This window comes from Fukomys damarensis, unplaced genomic scaffold (genome assembly GCF_012274545.1).
Source record: "Fukomys damarensis isolate Sample0158 unplaced genomic scaffold, DMR_v1.0_HiC HiC_scaffold_3, whole genome shotgun sequence".
Lineage (NCBI taxonomy): Eukaryota > Metazoa > Chordata > Mammalia > Rodentia > Bathyergidae > Fukomys > Fukomys damarensis.
In genome coordinates, this window is record NW_022900915.1 from 6,254,145 (window position 1) to 6,268,807 (window position 14,663).

Below are 14,663 nucleotides of genomic sequence, written 5' to 3' on the forward strand. Positions count from 1 at the left end.
CCCCGAAACAAAAAAAAAAAAAAAAAAAAATTATAATTTAATGGTAACCACAAGGCAGAAATCTATAATAGAAAATTCAAAATAAGAAATAAGAAATCAAAGCACACTGGCAGAGTAAATCACAACTATAAAAGTAGACTATGAGAGAGTCAGAAAAACAGCAAAACTAAAATAAAGCTAGAAAACATTTAGAAAGTGTTGTAGTAAGACTGTACCTATGTATAATTACTTTGAATATAACTAGATTAAATCCTACAGTTAAGAAACATAGAGTGATTGAATAGATAAATAAATAAGACCCCACTATATGTTGCTTACAAAAAATGTCACTTCACTTCTAAGGACGTGCCTAAAGCAAAAGTGAGGGAATATAAAAGATATTCTATTCAACTGGAATCTAAAAGAGTAGCCACACTTCGCATTAAATAATGCAAATTTTTAAAATCAAAAGCCATAAAAAAGTAAAGTGGAAGCTCATTATGTAATGATGAAGGGGTCACTTCAGCAAGAGGAAATAATTTTAAGTATATATATGTACTCAGTTACATAAAGCAAATATTAATAGACCTAAAGGGATAGGTAGATTCCAATGCAATAATAGTTGTGGATTTTAACACCCTACTTTCAGTAACAGAATTGTATAGACAAAAACTCAACAAAGGCACAGCAGATACATAGACCAATGGAGTAAAATAGAGAGGCTACAAGTAAACCTACAAGTAAACCCTTAAGTAAACCCACAAGCCTACACCTACGCACACAGAACAATGAAACAATGTGGAGAACCTATAAGTAAAACTCACACATCTACACATCTTTGACGAAGTTGCACACAGTGGAGGAGAGCCAGTGTTTTCATTAAAAGGCACTGGGAAAATTGGCTATCCACATGCAGAAGAATGAAATTAGATCCTTATCTTTTACCAGTTATAAAAATTAACTCAAAGCAGATTGAAGGCTTAAAAGTAGGACCTGACCTACAAAACTAAAAGAAGAAAACAGAAAAAAATGCTTAATGACCTTGGAATGAGCAAACGATTTTGCAAAAAGATCTCAAACATATGGGAAATAAAAACAAAAATAGGTAAACAGAACTACATCAAGCTACAAAACTTTTGCATTGCAAAGAAAGCAATCAATAGAATGGAAAGACAACTTACAGAATGGGGGAAGATATTTGCAAACTATATATCGAATAAGGGGTTGATATCTAGGACATACAAGAAACTTCAAAAGCTCAGTAGCAACAAGATACAGAATTAAAAATAGGCAATAGAGCTATTGCTCTATTGTGTTTACAGTGCTATGCTAGCCAAGACAGACGACCTAAGTGTCCCTCCACAGATGAATGGATAAACAAAAGGTGGTGTATAGATACAATGAAGTTCTAATGAACCAGCGAAAAGAGTGAAATGCTGTCATTTACAACAGCAAGGATGGAGCTGGACATCACTGCGTTAAGAAAAGTCAGACAAAGAAAGACAGGTCCCATATGATCTGATCTTGTTCCTATGTGGAATCCAAAGGAGTTGAGCACGTAGAAGTGGAGAGAAGAATGGAGAGTAGGAAGGAGGAAGAGATGATGAGTTTGATAAATGTGTGCTGATTTACTATTTAATAAGTGCAGGAAACTCTGGTGTGCTATTGCTCAATAGGTGACTATAAATAACAATAATGTGCTGCACATTTCAAGGAAGGGTTAGAAGAGGAGATTTTAAGAAGTTTTACCAGAACCAAGTGATAAATATCTGAAGAGATGGATATATTTAGCCTGATTTAGAAAACATACTGTGTATATATGTATGGGAACATTACAAAGCACTGTAATAAAATGTATAATTTTATGTACTATTTAAGGTGAATTTAATTTTAAAAATAGATTCAGTAACGGCATGGGATTAGACATGCCTAAATGGAATCCTGAATCCTGAATTAAAGTCTTGCATTCATGGTCTGTTGATTACTTTTCTTGTTGTAATTTTTTTATTTGGTACATGGGGTTTGTATACTTTAATGGGTTGCTATTTTATATTTTCCTGCATGTGTGCATTGTGTAGTGTTTAAATTGTGAAGATGTTGAAAATGGTATTCAGTGAATAAAGAGTATTTTCTTCACCAAAGGTACTGGATAACTTCATAGCTGCAAGCACAAAATGAACATGGACTCTTATACCACTTATGACATTTAACTTAAAATTTATCAAAGGCATAAATGTAAAAGCTAAAAGTAGAAAATTCTGAGAAGGAAATTAAAAAGTAAATATTAGTTATAATGACTTAGATGTTTCTTACATAGCTAAATCTCAAGTCACATGCATATTAAAGTAGATTTCATCAAAATTAAAACTGTTGTCTTTCAAAGGACGCTATCAAGATGAAAATATCACAAAATAGGAGGGAATGTTTACAAATCATATTATCTAATATGGCTCTAATATACAGAATATATAAAAAAAGCATTGCAATCCAACAATAAAAAGGGAAAAGAAAAATAATTTGGAAATAGTCAAAGAATTTGCACAGAAATTTATCCAAAGAAGATAACTAAATAGCCAGTAGACAATTAAAAACATCCACATCATTAGTCATTAGGGAAAGACAAATCAAAACCACGATAATATGATTTCGCTTCTTATCTCTAGGATCCTTACAAACAAAAACAAAGAACATAGATGTTAGAAGGATACAAAGAAATTGAAATCTTCATATACTGTTAGCATTAATGTAAAATAACGCAGCCTCAGTGGAAAAGAGCTCAGAAGTTTCTCACAAAGTAAAACAGCTTAGCCATATGACCCAGCGATTCTTTTTTTAGATACATGCCTAAGAGAACTGAAAAACATACACAGTCATACAAGAAGCTTGTGCATGAGTGTTTGATGGGTTATCTTTTCACTTTGAAAGTGTCCTTTGAAACAAAAAACCTTCTAATTTTGATTGTATCTAATTCAGTCAGCATTGTTTTGGGGAGCTAAAATAAAGAAACAAGCCAACTATTTATTAATGGGTGAATTGACAAATAAAATATGAAATATCTACACAATGCTATATTCTGGCATGAAAAGAAATGAGGTATTGATAAATGCTGTATCACAGATAAACCTAGCAAACATTATACTAAGTGAAAGGAGCCTGATACAAAGTATCTGTGTTGTATGGCTTTGTGTACATCAAAATGTCCACCAAGGACAAATTTATAATCAGAAAGTATATCAATGGTTGCAAAGAGAGAGAAATTGAAATGACTGCTAATGGCTGTGGGGCTGCTTTTGGCATGATGAAAATGTTTTAGAATTTTGTAGTGGTGATGATTACAACAATGTGACTGTACTAAAATGCACTTGCACTTACACTTTAAAATCTCTGGTGTAGGATGTGAATTATAGGTCATTTAAAAATATATAGGGCTCTTTGTTTAAAAATTATATTGTTAAAATTAGGTTCTATAGTTATTGATGAACTTTTTTGTTGATACTCTCTTACTTAATAAACCTTGATCTCAAAATATATTGAGGCTGCTTTAAGCTTTTAGAAATAAACATTATGTATATATTCAAGGTCAAAAGTAAGTGAATATTCTTCGTCTGTGTGAGGAAAGATGACCAATATCCCTGGTCATGCTCTAATACTTCTAACTTATTTTTCCTTTTTATTGAATTCATTGGTACATTCTAGGTATACAGTAAGTTACTTTTATATTTATTTTCACTATTAGTTTAATCTCATACATTGTGAAAAGCATACTTCTAATGAAAATAATATCATCAACATGAATATTTTAAAGAGTTAGCAGACCATGGGATGGATGTATTCAAATCAGCTTAATATAAATGATTGATGATGAATCATAAGCACAACCTCATTTGTTTTTTATGTTAATTCTGCCCTTGAAGTTTTTCTCTAGTGTCTCTCTTTGGCCTCTCTCCTCTCTCCTAGGTGCCACTTGTGTGCTAAAGAAAAAATTCTCAGCAAGTCAATTTTGGAATGATTGCAAGAAATACAATGTGACAGTGTTTCAGTACATTGGAGAACTTTGTCGCTACCTTTGCAGACAACCAAAGGTAAGAGTGATCGTGCTATACAGACTAAAATGCTTCAGAAAGGGTAAGTCTTGGGAGAGCGAGGTAATTTTTACATCTTTACGCACCACACTCTTCCAGAACATAATTTAGGTGAGAAAGATGCTTGCAAACTACTAAGGTAAAATGAATGCAAAAGTCAGAAACAAATAAATGGAAAGCCATTCAGAAAAGTACTAACGCACATTGTGCTGTTCCAGCATGGGACACATACATTAGTTAAAATCTAATTAGTTTAGACTGATTGAAATTATGTCAGATGCATGCTATGTTTACACAAATCAGTTATTCCAAGATTAAAGCAGATGTTCCTTGAAAATGCTGATCTTTAAAATAAAACTAATGACCTGATTATACTTGTTTTTTCCTATATTCTTTTAAATAGAGACTTTATATTGGAGCCTATTTTTGCTTTGTTTTACTTTAAAGAGAAAATTTTTGGACTTGTTTCTTCACTGAAAGTCATTTTCACATTCTTTTAATTAGTTGCAACCATCTGAAAAGCTGACAGGCCTAGAGAGAGAGTTGATAGAGCCTGAAATTTGTCCTTTTCACTTTGCTTGCATTTTGGCCCTCCATGTTATTTTTCTTTTTCCTGGTCTCATTTATCTTTCCACATTTTAATTTTTTTAAACTCTGTGATTTTCCAAACATTCTTAACATTATGAAGAACTCTTTCTTTAATCAATCAACATCAGCCCCTTGGAGCATGGCAGTTCCAGACGACTTCCAAGTAGGGCCAAGCAGCAGGGCCTTTGCCTGAGACTTTCTAAGTCTGGGAGCCCTGGAGGAGTCTCTCACTCCCCACCTTTGCCACTGTCATACCTGCTTAAGGCGTGGATGGTGAGTTGTGCTGTCTTTTCTTGTTTCTTCTGGTTAAAATTTGGACAGTTAATTTCTTCCACTAATTACCCACAGCACATTGAGACTAGGCTAGAAACATTAAAATAGTTCACCATTAAGGAATACGGGATTACACAGAAGAGATGAACAGAGAAAAGAATGTGAAATCAGATAATTTGCTTTACAGGATGCTTTGATTCATTTTGAGCTTGGAGGTTACCATGGAGAGAACTCTATTCTACCTCTTGACCACCTCCTTTGAGCATAAAGTATCCTTAATCATTTTTTGTCAGGAGTGTTTCAAATAACTGTAGCTTCCATAGGTCCGTAGTAAATCATGAAATTCCAGAGAAATTCCACCCTTTCAAATATTAGGGATGAAATCCAATTGACTTTGACATTTCAATACTATTTTATTTGAACAAAGAACATATGAAGATCTTTTAAACTGGGAAAGGATTGTACAGTTTTATTTGTAATTTTATGAACTAGAAGCATAGATTAATTTTCTCTGTTTAGTTTATTGGCTGGGTAGAATAGTTCTTGTTTGTTTTTTAGCTGTCTTGTTCTTTTAAAATATCTCTTCAGAGTCTTTTTTCACATCTGTTTGAATTCTTCATAAAATAAAGCTATTAGTAATGTCATATTGGCTATATATACTTTTTCTCAGTGCTTTCTTTAATTTAATTTAATTAATTTATTTGTTTATGCTTATTTATTTATTTTTGGTGCCGGGGATCAAACTCAGAACCTTACACTTGCGAGGCGGGTAGGACACCACTGAGCTAAATCCCCAGCCCTTTTTGTATTTCTTTATAAAGTGAAATAACTATTGCAGCCCTGTGAATTTGTATTGCTGTGCTTTAGGAAAATATGATAGCTGCAGAGAATTTAAGAGAAACAAGAATTGAAAACAGAGTTCCTGTTTTATAATTATTTTAATGTTAATATCTAATTCTTACTGAATATTTTTGAAGAAAAGATGATGTTTACAAAGTAATCTCTAAATGCTTACCCAAATCTAAATTGAGTAGTCAAGAAGAAATTCAATTTTGTCTATAGAAAATAATTCTTTGTGGAAATGTTACATTTTCTAATGTTTTGTTGATTTTTACATAAAATGAGTACAAGAAATTCCTGGCATTAAAGATTAGGGAAAAAAAGTAATTTGTCATGACCCAATTCATTCAAAAAGACCTTGCTTTGGCCACCTGAGTTCAAACCCCAGTATCAAAAAAACGAAACAAAACAAAGAGACCTTGCTTTTTTCTGTCCAAACTCCTTACAGTGACCTTGCCCTAAAGGGAATGGACAGTCTCTGCTACACAGCCAGCTCAGCTGTGGATTCAGATAGGGCCAGAGAGTAACAAGTACCACAGTGCTTTCCTTCAAAGAATTAAAATCGAGTGTCTCATCATCCACGCAATGGAGACTCATGCACGTTTATATAAAATAAATATTTAAGTAAAAGAAATGGAAACCATATGTTTCCTAAATAATTCCAGATTTGTTGTTAATCTCAGGACAAGACATATGTTCCCAAAGAGATATACCTGCAGGCAAAAGTTCCAGTCTGAGTTGAGTGTTTATATAGGCTTGCTTAAAAACTCCTGATGCTGGGTTCCTTGTCTGGAAGCACTTATGCAGCCCGATCCCCCAGCCCCACCTACTCAGCCTCTTCTTATGAAAACTCAGGTTGCTATGTTTCTTTGGAAAAAACATTAAAATGACTCTTCGGATGGCTTGCGGCAGCAGTTGGCTTCAGAAAGCCAGAGGGACAGAGTCCTGCTCATCACGGGGAGTGGGGGTAATTGTCTCCTTCCCCTAAGTCTAGGATGGCATCTCTTTTTCACTTTCCATATTTCAAGTTTTCGGCATTACTGAAACACGAGCTTGTAATTCCTGGTTGGAGCTACTTGTGTTTTATCTTACTATTAATGCTACCTTTAATATTCATTAGTGAGGAAAGCGAGGGAATACACTGTGGGCTGGGGGATGTCTTGCTGCAGAGTCTACCTTAAGATTCTAACTCTGCCAAGCCAAATGCAATCTCTACTCATAAATATGTCACTCCCGCAGTCATTCCTTCCTCTGAGCAGTAATATATAAACTTGGGTAGAAGGGGCACAGAAGACAAATCTGACAGCCTTTCTAGTCATCTTATGTTTTAGGAGAGAAGATAAAAGGGGGTGTGAATGGGCAGAGAAAATACACCAGCAAAATCCATGACATGAAGTCATTGTAGACAGTGACAGGTGTCGCGAGCAAAACCGGATGAGGTGGGCAGTAAGAGCAGAACGCTGCTGACCAGACAGTGTTGGGGGAGCACCACACGGAAATGTGAATTATAAATCAAGGAACTGGTGTGACAAGTGGAACCCAGGCACAGGGAATCTCGCCAAGCCATTTTTATTGTTAAGAGACCCTTTCTTTTCCTTCCATGAATTCTTTCTTGCTTCAAAACAAGAAAATCCCCCAGTTTTATACCATTTTTGGCCCTATGATTCATATCATGCTGTTTGCTTTATGCCTTCTCTGTAATACTCAGTTGACCTGCTACCTGTACCATTTCAGTGTATAATATTGAGTAGCAAAGAAAGCCAGAAGAAAACTGAGTTTTGCAATGCATAGTTATTGTTGTTATACGTATGCATTGGTGTGACTCTGGTGTATTCCGAATTATCAGTAGGCTTTGGTAAAAAGAATTCTTTTATAAAGAGAATCATAATGGAAGGATCAAAATCCCCAATGTATAATGTAGGAATGAGATCATGCTTTTGATTATAAAACAACCCAGAGCAGCAGTCAAAAGGGCCTGTCTCTCCTTCTATAAATATTTTCTTTGTTCCCTCAAACTAAAAATTGATACAAAAATTGCTTGTATTTAAATAGAACCTCTGCAGTTTCACTTTCTATACATCTGAAGAGACTGAGTGTGTTCAGTCTAAGTGTGTTGGAGAATTCTGATAGTGGGATTGAGCCCAGGTATAAAGAAGGACTTCACTTGTAGGAGGCCACTGTTGAACTAGTACGAGGTCACTTCTGGTTGACCCCTGCCTCACTGTAGCAACTCAAGAGACACTGCTTGGCAAACAGGTCCCAAGGAGACTTTTAAAAAAATCAGAGCCTTGTTAGAAAAGCATGTGGCTCCTTTGCCGGTAACATCTAATCAATTTGATGCGTGGGACTAAGAACCAGAGATGATTGTCTGCGGCGTTCCAAGACCCTGGAGTCTCTGTCGAGACCCTTGACCCATTTAGAAAATTATTGTAAAATTTAAAAGGGATTTTTAAATGACTGAAGAGGAAGTGGAAATTTGCTGTACATTGGAAAGAGGTTTATACTCTGTGTGTGAAAAATAAAAGCAATCCATAGTGAAACTGTGAAGGGGGTCTATGTGCTCTTTTAGATTCATTAAAGGCAAGACTCCACGTTTTGATGGTTTTCTACTATTGAAACCATGAGGATAGATGTGGTAGAATACGGTAAGGACTTTTGAAGAATTTGAGAGATGCCTTCTCCCTTCTGTACATAGCCTGTGAACACCTCTTATCCCTGTAGTGTGAGTGCTGCTCTGGGCACTGTCCTGGGCAGTGGGGTCCGGCAGAGATCAGAGCAGGCGTCAGTCCCCACTGCCATACAGCTTCTATTTTATGTAGTTCAAATTCTGCTTCGACTTGGTTCACAGCCTTGGGCCCAAACTTCACTAACCCGATTTGCCCACACAGCAGATGTCAGGAATGCTTCCTAATTCGTACGACGACGACGGTGGTTTCCATGAGAAAGTGGAATACCTGAGTATGGGGGTGCAACATGCCCAATCCCTTCGCTTTCCTCCATGTGCTGTAAACATGGATCTTGTTTCCTGCTGTGCTGTCTGCAGCTGTCCCTTTTCTTAGTGCCGCCCTACTCTGGTTCCTGCTTTAGAGTGTCTCTGCATGTCTCTTCCGTGTGTCTCAGCACGTTTCCCTCTGTGTGCCGTGCTGGGTCTCGTTATGTGTATCCAGGTGTGTGTCTCTGTGTCTTCCTCTGTGCGTGTATTTGCGTCCAGTTTGTCTCTTCAGCGTGCTATTCTCGGGGGGGTGGTGTCTGCGTGTGCGTGCATCTCTGAACCTGGGACCCTCTGTGGGTCCTTGCCTCCCTTTGTGGAGGTGCCTCACTTTGCATTTTTGTATGAGCGCGTGAGCGTATTTCTGTGTCTCTCCACGTCCGTCACAGTGAGCCTCTCTGTACCGGTGTGTGTCGCTGTCTGAGTTTTGCAGCTTCCAGTTCACTCTCTATCCGTTTCTCTGGTTTGTTAATATTTTTCTCACGTTCTCCCTCTCCTCCTTTTGTCATTGTCTGGCTCTCAGTCTTGCTCTGTCTCTCACCTTTTTCTCTTGTTCTTTGTCTCTATAATTATCTTGTACTTTTGTTCCACCCTCCCTGTTGTCTCTGTCTCTGGAACACACTCTTTGTCTCTCTTTTAGCCTCGGTCACTCCATATCTTTCACTTGCAGAAGTACACATGCATGTAGATGCCATGTTTGTTCATGTAACCGTGCTCTGTATTCATGCATATTCTCCTCTTTACATTCCCCACATAGCTCAGATATTTAGTGGTCCCTAGCAACAACCTCGTATTTTAGAAAGAATAAGAAGAAATAGGAATTTGCTTTAAAGAAACCTGAAAAAGAGACTTACAGACAGAGAAGGGAATGTTTCCAAGATTTACTTATAACTGGCATGCAGAAAACTAAGAATAATCAATCAGTAATGTCTAGATACAACAGGGCCACTTTTCCAGGCTTCCCTTGCCATTCTGGTGACCTTTATTCTTCCTCACGTTATCATCCCACTGACTTGGCTTTCCATTTCTGTGACCAGAAGCGGAGTTCTTAGCCTCATCATCTCTGATCTGAACTGCTAGTCCCTGGCACCCCCCAAGCCACGGTTCCAGTTGGTGTCCAGTTAACGTTCTCGTATCAGTCACTACTTACTGCCCTTCCCCAGCTTTCCAGTCACCTTCCAAGGATTACTGGTAGAGATTTACAACACATAGCTGGTTAGTTTTTTTTTTAAAGGTAGTTGCTAATTATTATTTTTTTGTGTGTGTGGCACGGCGGATTAAACTCAGGACCTTGCACTTGTGAGGCAGGCACAGCACCGCTGAGCTAAATTCCCAGCCCCTGGCTAGTTTTTTATAAAAGGCTCCACAGACCCAAATTTTGCCCATGTTCCACTGTGTTCAGTGTGTGTAGGAAGCCAGGCCTTTGACTACTTTGATCAGGCTATTCATCTCACTTTGAAAATAAAAACTAACTTTTGGCTATCACCAAGGGATCAAGCCACTTTGATCAGGGTACATAAAATGGAGGCCCAGAAATCTGGAGAGGGAAGATTAATGAATGCATATTTGTGGCATCAGTTATTGTGCAATGAACAAGATGGTGCTGCTTGAGTATTAAGAACTTTTTTCTATTTCTAATTTAGGACAGGGATCAGCAAGCTTTTTAAGTAAAGACCGGGTGAATAAATATTTGCGGGTTTGTGGACCATAGTATCTGTCTCACAACTACTTAATTCTGCTTACGAATCTCACAAGTAGCCATAGATTATCTGCAAATACTTGGGCATGGCTGTATTTTATGAAACTTTACTTACAAAAATAAGAAGTGGTTTAGATTGGACCCCTATAGGCTATGGCTTACCAAACCTTAACTTGGACTTTATGATAATCCCTGTAAAACAAAATTTCTAGTACCGTGAAAATCTTTTAAAAACTTTCTCTTCTCTCTTCTCCCTCTTTGCCCCTCTTTGATCAATCTCACTTTACTTGCAATGTTACTGTTTTATTCAAGTCACAATGAAGTATAAAATCCAGACATAATTCTACTGCCACGTAACCAATGTGCAATATGCTCATAGGAAGTGTACTAGAACACAATTGCACTGCGTTGGACTGAGTGGTAGAAAAGAAAATTTTGTCTTGGAAGGAACTTCTATGATCTAGTGAGGTCTTTATCTATCTGGAGAATAGTTAATTTAAACCTCTTTGATGTGAACCTATGTAAATTAACAGGCAAGAGTGTTATTTCAGATGATTCCACAATATTGATTCTTTTTTTTTCAACTGAATATTTTTCTTCGTCAAAGTAGTATGAAATAGTACTCTCAGGTTAAACATTCTACGTTATCAAAACTCAATCTACAGAAGTCAGCACTTTTCATTTTCATAGGATATTTCTGGTTATTATTACCCACCATATCTCACAATAAATTGTATGCTACTATTTCTTGACTTTTCAATTTTTTAGTTTCATTTTAAACTGGAATATAAAAGTATAAAATTGTACACATTTGAGGGACACCATGCAATGTTTTGATAACAGTATACATTGTATAATGTTTAAATCAGACTAAACATATTTATCTTCTCAGATATTTGTTACTTGGGATGCTGAAGGTGGGGTTCAGTGGTAGGTCATTTCTTCGGCATGTATGTGTGAGTCCCTGTGATAAGCTTCTGTTTAACAAAAAGAACTTATTTCCTTAGGGTAAAACCTTTCCAAAATCCCTTTTCTAGCCTTTTAAAATTGACAGTACATAATTATCACCTGTACTCCTTCTACTGTACATTGGCAGACTGATTTTTCAGTTCTAACTATCATATACCTGGCTTCCTATGCACATATACATATATGATTCTTCTCTCTTTATGCTATCAATAGTTCTGATAGTTTTAAAATATGTTAATAACCAGTTTTTTATAATTATAAAGAAATAAATTTTATTATAGCTGAAACATATCGGGCATACATAATTACAGTTTGGCTTTTTCCTAAGATTTCACGGTTATAAATAATTTGGCCCATATGTAACAGACTCTCCGATGCACTGTCTGTATTATGATGTTTAGCAGTATACTTGTTTCTTAAATTCCAGGTTTTCTTCTTTTCTTGCTCTTTTCAAGGCTCACTTGAAACTTGCAAGCTCATATGAGGGGTACTCACACGCAGGTTTACATTTCAGATCTATCCTTTCTGCCTAGTCACATACTTTATATCTGTTCATTTTCTAAGCCCTCCAAATTACCTCTCAGTCTTTGTTCTTGTGAGTTTATAGACTAAATTATTTCTTTTAAAGCTGTTTTAGGAGTTATTAGAAAAGAATTTCAGACAAATAATTGTAAGTACCCTGGACGTTGATTTTTTTCTATTTTACTTTTGTTACTCTTTAATGTTACTTCTGTTAATTTTGTATTACTTTTGGTGATGATGAGGTGGCTCTGAGAAAAACACCAGTTTATTTTGAGTAAACTGACAATATATTCTTACTTCAATTTTAGGTCAATGTATAATTCCTGTTAATCAACACAGTGTTCATTGAATATATAACAAAACATAACCTTATTTTTCCTTTAATGATAAAATATGAAATAGAAATGAAATTGTGAGAATATAGCACATCCTAAAATAGTAGCCACATACACTTCTCATAATATTTTCAAGCCAAATATTTCACTGGTCCTGTAGCCTCAACTAGCTGTTCACTGTACGCTACGTTTTGAGAGTCAATTTAAGACTGCAGTGTATAAGTGTGATAGGTACTGTCTTTGTTTAACAGATGCACTGCTTATAAAGTGGAAGTCAACATATTATCCAAAATTAAATAGCTAATAAATTACAGCCTTGGGACAATAAAATCAAGCATATTTTATATTTTAATAATATTGTAAAAGTAATGATATTTTCCCTGAAATGTGCTTTATTTTTACCTGATATCTACAATTTTAAAAATCAAAGTCTTTAGTAATCTAGAAAACTGAAAGAACTTGTCCCAGAAATGGGGAAGGACAAACTGTATCCCTCGCTCTTGGACAATGCTGCTTTTGTTAGATGTTGGACACAGTTCTGGAACATATTTACATGAGTTTTCCTTTTACTTTTCTGTTGTGCATATGCAGCTTCTTTTTTCCATTTAAATAATAATGAATGAAGAATTAAGAACTGGAATTAATTACAAGTAATATCTTTTCTCCCAATAGAGAGAAGGAGAAAAACATCACCAGGTGCGTTTGGCAGTTGGAAATGGTTTACGAAGTGATGTATGGAGACAATTTTTAGACAGATTTGGAAATATTAAGATGTGTGAATTTTATGGAGCTACTGAAGGAAACATTTGTTTCATGAACCACACTGGGAACATTGGGTCAGTCGGGAGAACAAATTTCTTTTACAAAGTAAGTTTTGTATTATATTTCTAAAAGAAATATAAAGAAGTTGGCTATCCTGTTCCTAGACTTTAAAATTACTATAATTATTATCACTTTTTAAAAACTTGAGATCTTAAGTATTTGTTGTAAATGAACTATAGTATTATAGGTTATCCAAAGCCCAGTTATCTTCCATGTTTTCACTCTATGACATGTGACTAATGATATGATGTAAAAATGGTAAGCATAGGTCCTGATATTTACTAATTTTATCTTTTAATTTTCCTTGAGTATTCTTATTCTACCATTGCTAATTATCTTTCATTGTTCATATCACTTAAAATTAAGCACAGGCTTCTAATACTATTTTTCTTTAAAGTTTTTCTTTAAAACATCACTTCAAAAGCAGCCAAAGAAATTACCTTTTTAAAATTAAAAGCTTGACAGCTAATTGCTCAAAAGCAACAATGACAGGGAAAATGGAGTGGAGAGATGTCCTTAACTGCTCTGGGGAAATAACTATCAAACACAATTTATACTAAGCATAATTTTTCAAAACAATAAAGGCAAAAAGAAAGAAACTTTTCAAAATTTATAAACTAAAAGTGAAATTAAAATATCTTCAATAATGGACAGTATTTAAATAGTACAATAAGCAAACTACTTGAACTTGTAAGCATATAAAGCTAGATTTTTAATAACTATAGAACACCTAATTTTCTTAAGCATCCATGAGGCATAAATAAAAATTACTGCACCACTTAAGAAACTACAACAAATCTCAAAAGACTGATTATATGGATTATACTCTTGGCAATAGTTTGAGTTACAAATAAATTTTTAAAAGGCAACTAGTTAATCTATGTTCTCAGAAAAATAATTGGGTCAACAAAATAATGGGTCAACAAAAACAACTTATAATAAAGTTGGAAGATATTATGAGTGGAATTATAATGAAAATGTCACATTTAAAAACTCCTGAACTCAGCTAAGAACAGTTGAAAATTAGTTGAATGAACCTAAATGTCCACCTGTATATTAATTTTTAAAATATCAACTAAAATAAACTCAAAGAAAATAATGAACAAAAAATAATGAAACAAAACATTCAGTGAGGAATGTCAAAAATATAATTTTAAAATAAAGAATTAGACTTTGATGAATAGAGAGAAGGCACAACTAATAATATTAGGAATGGAAATGGAACATTACCACTGCTGCTTTAGAAATTAAAAAAAATGATAAAAGGATATATAGGAAGAGTTCATACCGATAAATTTGAAGTTATTAGTCAAATTGGACAAATTTCTAGAAAACTACAGCCTAGCAGACTCACGCAACAATCATCACACTAAATAAAATGAATTTATAAAACCCAATTTTTTCCTAGTCTCAGACAACTTCCTTGTTAAGTGTATCAAATATTCAAAGAGCACATTATTCCATTCCTAGATAATGGCAAAGAAAATTTGCAACTCGGTTTCTGACCGTAACATGGACACAAATAGCACAAGAAGAATAGACTGGGGCCAGTTGCAAGGATACGC

General features: G+C 35.2%; 1 protein-coding gene and 1 long non-coding RNA gene across 2 annotated transcripts in view; one reads left to right on the forward strand and one right to left on the reverse strand.

The window, feature by feature from the left end:
* Slc27a6 (solute carrier family 27 member 6) overlaps positions 1-14,663 on the forward strand; it is a 54,714-nt gene that overhangs the window by 21,471 nt on the left and 18,580 nt on the right. The window contains exons 4-5 of the mRNA XM_010627200.2: positions 3,937-4,061; positions 12,949-13,143. Coding sequence (XP_010625502.1) covers positions 3,937-4,061; positions 12,949-13,143 — 320 coding nt within the window. The remainder of the gene's footprint in view (positions 1-3,936; positions 4,062-12,948; positions 13,144-14,663) is intronic.
* LOC104864306 overlaps positions 1-14,663 on the reverse strand; it is a 78,669-nt gene that overhangs the window by 10,942 nt on the left and 53,064 nt on the right. The gene's annotated exons all lie outside the window — the stretch shown is intronic.